General features: G+C 43.6%; 1 protein-coding gene across 1 annotated transcript; it reads right to left on the bottom strand.

The window, feature by feature from the left end:
• prlh2r (prolactin releasing hormone 2 receptor) lies at positions 1–3,273 on the bottom strand. Its single transcript, XM_047611540.1, has 3 exons — positions 3,214–3,273; positions 1,315–2,189; positions 1–756 (listed from the first exon to the last, which is right to left on the bottom strand). Exons 2-3 carry the CDS (start codon positions 2,185–2,187, stop codon positions 430–432), a joined length of 1,200 nt encoding a protein of 399 aa, XP_047467496.1. The 5' UTR covers positions 2,188–2,189; positions 3,214–3,273; the 3' UTR covers positions 1–429.
• Positions 3,274–6,000: the final 2,727 nt, after the last annotated feature.

The following is a 6,000-nucleotide window of genomic DNA, read 5'->3' as shown; positions in this document are numbered from 1 at the left end:
TAAGGTGGACAAAAGGTGACAAATAACAATTTAGCGATGAGAATACAGCAATCAGATGGGAATATTGCAAAGACAAGAGCAAAGTTGAATTTCTAATCTAAAAATAACATATTTTTCCGTAGAGGTTCAGAAAATTTATTAAAATATACATAACACAGAGAAATCCTTCCGATCAAAGCAGGCTGATATTTTTACACCCGTGTTGTTTGTGACCATAATAAGCTGTACACATTGTTACCGGAAAACCCTTGCAAACTAATTTTCCTTTGGCTCTATTTGTTTGTCACGATGAAGCTTTCTTCAAAGATTAAATCTGGAGAGAGGAAAATGCACGGCATTGTATCCGATTTCAGCAATGCCGCGCAGCGAGTTTCATCCAGCAGAGCTGCAGAAAAAACATCAGAAATCAGAAAAAAAAAAAAAAACTGCTTAAGTGTAGTTTTCATGATGAGCCATGTTAATTATAACAGCACCCGGTAAATCGGCTACAATGGTGGAAGTGTGGAGGCGCGGCGCTCTCTGAGACATTGTCAGGATGCTGGAGACTTGAGCCCTGTCCTTGCCTTTTCCCCTGCCTCGGGACAGGAAGCTGTGACACAGGTAGGACAGGAACTTGTCGTGCAAGGAGGCGTAAATAAAGGGGTTGTAGCAGGCGGAGCTCATGGCGAACAGGTGACTGGATACCTGGATGACATTCACGTAATTCTTCCCCAAGATGGAGAAGTCTGTGTCCAGGTCACGAATCAGGTTCACAACCTGTGGAATTAAAGGAACGAATAGAAAATTTGTTGAGTTGGAACGATTGGAACTATTAAGTAAACCACAATAAGTATCTGAAACCTGCAGGGTGCCCATGACTATGCATCATTTTAAGCCTTGATATAAATTAAAGTCATGTATAATTTCACGCTCTTACAGTTTTCATGAATGCGGACATTAGCTGTAGCGTTTTCGTACCAAGTTGTTGACATTGTGTAAAATTGGGCATTTTAACATTTACATCTATGGGATTGAGTCACTTTTTAGCTATGGCTATTTGAGGGACTTGGCTTTATTTTTCAGCCACTTGTTGGCAATTTATTTTATTTTTTTTAACTTTTGGACAAAGCTACACTCTTTAGCTAACCTGCTACGGATGCTAAGAACGCTACATCTTTACCCAAGGACATAAAATTGACATTAATCTCTTTATCCAACTGACGGTAAAGTTAGCAGGGGCATTCCCCACGATGTAGAACCAATCCGTGGTGAATGTGTTTATTCACGTTCTCTATGCCCATCGAACCGTGCGTGTCACGTTTTGTTCATCTGCACCTGTAAGGGCAGCCAGGAGAAGGCGAAACAGACGACCGACACCAGCAGCAGGCAGAAGGTCTTCTTCCTCCGTCTGCTCCAGACTCCCCGAGCAGATCTCAGCTCTGGACACGCCGTCAAACTCAATGTGGTCTTCTGCTTCAGTCGATAGGATATAGCACAGTAGGATATGGAGACAGCGGCCAGGGGGACAAAGTAGGAGAAGAAGAGGATGAAGCAGGAGTAAACGAGCCGTTCTCGCTCCTGGCCGTCCCAGAATTCCTCACAAACCGCCATCTGCAGGCCTGCAGCCCGCAGGTCCAGGTAGACTGTGTGCAGCGCCGTAGGTGTGGATAAAGCCAGGGAGGACAGCCAGATCATGACCACGAGACCCCAGCAGAACTGGCATCCTGCTCTCCTGCGGATGGGATAAGCTACAACAACGTAACGGTCCACGGCGATGGCCATGAGGGACAGGACCGCTGCATAGACGGCCGCAGACTGCATGACGCTGACGAAATGGCACATGTGGTATCCGAACACCCATCCGCGCTTGTCGAAAGCGTAGGCTGCTGTCAAAGGGACGCAGAAGATGCACATCACCAGGTCAACGAGTGCCAAGTTGCTGATGAGGAAATTTGTAGTGTTGTGTCTCTTTTTGTTGTGCCAGATGAGAAAGAGGAGGAGGAGGTTGCCGGTGCACGCGATCAGCACCACGGCAGAGTAGAGGGGGATGAAGAGGAGCCTCAGATTAAACAGGAGGTCGAGGCCAGAGAAGGAAGGAGACGATAACGGGGAGGTGGAGTAGACGGGGTGAGAGGAGTTGCAGCAGGTGGGAGAGGCCGGAGTCGATGAGTTGCTCCTGGACTGATTCTGCGGCTTCCATAAGTCCATAGCTGCAGAAGCAGGATGAATGACAAGAAATTTACTTCAAATAACCAACACATATTTTGGTTATTATTTGACTGTAAACAGAGTGACATCATACTGAGAGTGTAAATCTGTAGAAATCACACATGTGAACAGCCTAATTAGTGTCTGTCATCTAATCTCTCAGTCGATCGATCTCATTAAAAAGCTTCTCTGCCCTCTCCTACAACAGCAGCACGGTCACTTCATTCTGACCTTTTATTTCTCATTTCTTCTCTTAATATTTTCCATCCCCTCTTCGCTACAGCGAGTTGCACATCCAGTCAGAACTCGTCCGTCCGGTCCACGGACACGAGCTTGACTTTGGCTTTCCTTGAGCTGACTCTCAAGAACTGTCACCCTGAACATCTGCAGAAACATCTGTGCACATGATCTGCATAGAGTGCTGCACAATCACACATTATGTTATGTGACTGTGTAGTGCGAAAAGAGGCATGAATGCCACATCCTGTGACAGCAGAATCAGAGACTTGGCTGTTACGGTATGAAGATTTGGTCTCCATGATTATTGTTGTTTTTTGTTTTTTTTTAAATGAACGTGAGAGCACTAGAATAGCTTTTACATAATAACGCCTGTAGCCACAATGTTTTTTTTTTTTAATTTTATTTACCAGTTTCATTTGTGAAAAGCATCACAGAATTAATCCTGTCAGATTGACCAGATTCTGAGTAGCATCTAACTAAATGTGGCAGCAGTCACATTAGATTTTCATTGTATCGCAAAGGACGAATAATGAATAATTATTAATGACCGAAGCATTTCTCGTGATGACGCAACATCTGAAATTCCCAAATAAGACTGGTTAAATCTGATTGTTTTGCATCAACTCAGCGCCTCAGCTCACTTCATCAATGATAAACTTAACCATTATCACAGCACGTCACATTTCAGACTTCACGTTCATTCACAATTCACAATTCCTAGCTACTTGGCTCCTACCTATGAATTCTCAAATAGCAAAATACCTCTCAAAGACATGAGTCCCGCACCTGTTTGCGTCCTCTCTCCACAAGGGTCCCCACTATTGTGCAGCCTCACTTCTTCCCTGCAGCCCGTTCTGCTTCAGAATAAAGGGTTGTGCTCTTTCTCTCTGTCTGTCTCTCTCCCCCCCTCTCTCTCTTACAGAGGATACAGTACGGGTTCATGTGCGTGAGTCACATCACGTTGGGAAGAAAAAAAAAGGGATGCCTTCTAAAATTATTATAACACCCTTTAATATTCATCTTGGGGGCTGCAAACCAGCTCTGCTAATAAATAAGAACTTTATAATGAACTTGCTCTGTTTTATGGTATATTACCTCCCATGGAATCACTCTAATGTGTCTAGAGGGACTTCTGATATGTCTAAGATTTTATATATATACATGGACACATTTTATGATATTATTCCTCTGTCACTCATGTTTAATAAATTAATAAATAAATAAATTTGCCCTCATACGGACATCTCTGAGCTGAATTTTTTTGATAAAGATGCCAATAAGACGGACAATCTTGAATAATCTGCCCCCACTTGCCCCGGCTCATTCTGAATGAAAGGACTTCATATTTCCAGGTTTTAGCTCCTTCACAATGCGGCCACTTCCTAGACAAACATGGCAAGAAAGCGGCATCGGGGAAATGGGATACAAATTGAACAATTAAGACACAAGTCATGATTTTTCTCAGGCGGTACACACATAAAATGTTCCCAGTGCTAGAAGTGATTTAAAAATTTCGAGTCCTGGCGCTACACAGAACCGGCGTCAGTATCAGCAGCAGGTCGCCCAGGGCTAAATCATCAGCCCAGCGCCACTTGAGGGAACAAGAAGGCAAATTGTGAAGGCAATGAGGATGTCCATAAAGACCTAATCATAATTATCCTACGTTGATTTTGGGCACATTAATTGTTCTGATCAAATTCAGGTTAAGGCATTAAAGTGTGGCACTCGGTCTGAATGGATTCGCTGGTAATTGTGATGGGGATGTGTGGGCAGAATGCTCACGGCTTACAAGGTCGTTATTACCGGGTTTGGGTTGAATTTTAATATAGTCCAGTCAGGATATTATTTATAACCATTGCAATTTGCATACAAATCCCAACCACCCATTTACTTTTTTATTTTTTTTCTCCCCTATCAGCTAAAGTGTGTTTCTGGGTATTTTTCTTATAAATGCTGCCTTCATTCTCTCTATACAAAAAAAAAAATTGCATAATTCAAAACTATAATGTGCAAGCATATAACTAATATCTTTAATGGATCTGTGAGCTATTTGACTAGTGACGAAACATTACGTTATGAATAGCTACAAGACCAAAAGAACAGATTGCGTAGTTCACCTTCTGGTTTTAAAGGTTCTGGTTTGAAGTTTGAAATTAAATCACAGAAAAGTAAAACTTTTTTCCTTTTTTTTTCTTCCTTTCCTTTCATTTGACCTTCTCACACTTATAATTTTTGGGTTTTTGCTTGTGACTCATCAAAATAACATCTGTTGTTAATGCAGATCATGCAGCTCCTCCTTCCACAGGCTGCTGTGTTGTGTGGACTCATCTCGACATTCATGAGGACTGTGGTTGATTGGAGCCCATTTTGGTGGATTCATCCAACTCCTGAGCTGTGAGTTCCCCGGAGAAGACCAGGTGGGTTCTTTCTTTCTTTCTTTCTTTCTTTCTTGTCGAGAATGCAATTTCTTTTATCGCAGCAATACCCACCAAGTAATACAAATGCTGCGGGGTCTTGTAGTGGACACTGTAGTGCTAGATCAGGTGGTCTGTTGAGTCACAACCTCCTCTGTGATTCCAACCCAAGGGTGCGGCACGTGACAGGCACAGGCTCCTTTCTCACCGTGCCACCAGAGACACATGCTGAACAGCGTGTAACACTCACGTGCGTCCATCCCCTTGTCAGTCACAAGTGGCTTGTTAGACGTCCACCTGATGGAACTACAAGGGATCTGCTACTTTTATCTTGTCGTTGCAGTGAATGCAGAGCGAGGCCGGTTGTTCCCGTTGTCCTTGACAGATTTCACATGCCCTAAAGTTCATGTCTGAAACGCTCTAGGCTGTTGTCTAGCAAGACATGGCCTCTGGTTCCCATATATTCAAGGGGCCATTACTGATTCATGAGGCGGTGTAGTTCCTGGAGGAAAAGACGTCTGTCTGTACTGAACTGAACTGAACTGACCTGTTACCGTCTCCCATCACGAAAACCTGTGCAGAAGCTGAATCCCAAAATTCGGAAGGACTCGCAAATGTGAGTGACATGAGCCTCAGAGATGGTTCTTCCTTGATCATTTATCATTATTTACTTTGGCCACATTCAGTAGGAATACATCAACAGATCATGGGCTGAAGCTGCTGCTGCTGCCGCTGCTGCTGCTGGGACGTAGCTTATTAACAGGAGGCCTTTTCTAGGAGGAATTTCCTTTAGGTTGGTGGCTGCGCCTGTAGACCTAAGTGTAGATTGTGTGACTCCCAGCGTCCCTTAAGGTCTTGGATGGGTGTGAACAGCTACCAGAGCCTCTGCTGCGTTGCGGAGATTGAGGGGGAGGCTGCCCACTATGAATGATTTGCAGTGACTCACAGTAGTGCACGGTAAAGCCTTTCTAACTTTGCGGCAAGGATTTCAGCTCTCATTTCAAGTGTTCTTTCATTTATTTACGCCTTTGAAATCGTTTGAAAAATATAAATTAATAAATGGGTTCTTTATTAACACCTTGCAGGGAGGGAAGCTGCATTTTAATCAAAGAATGGTGCGATCACGCTTTCATTTTCCGCCACCTGAGTCTTCAGTCGA

The sequence above is a fragment of the Mugil cephalus genome, chromosome 17 (genome assembly GCF_022458985.1).
Source record: "Mugil cephalus isolate CIBA_MC_2020 chromosome 17, CIBA_Mcephalus_1.1, whole genome shotgun sequence".
Taxonomy (NCBI): Eukaryota; Metazoa; Chordata; class Actinopteri; order Mugiliformes; family Mugilidae; genus Mugil; species Mugil cephalus.
The sequence above is the reverse complement of the archived record's forward strand: the minus strand, read 5'-3'. Positions and strand labels throughout refer to the sequence as shown.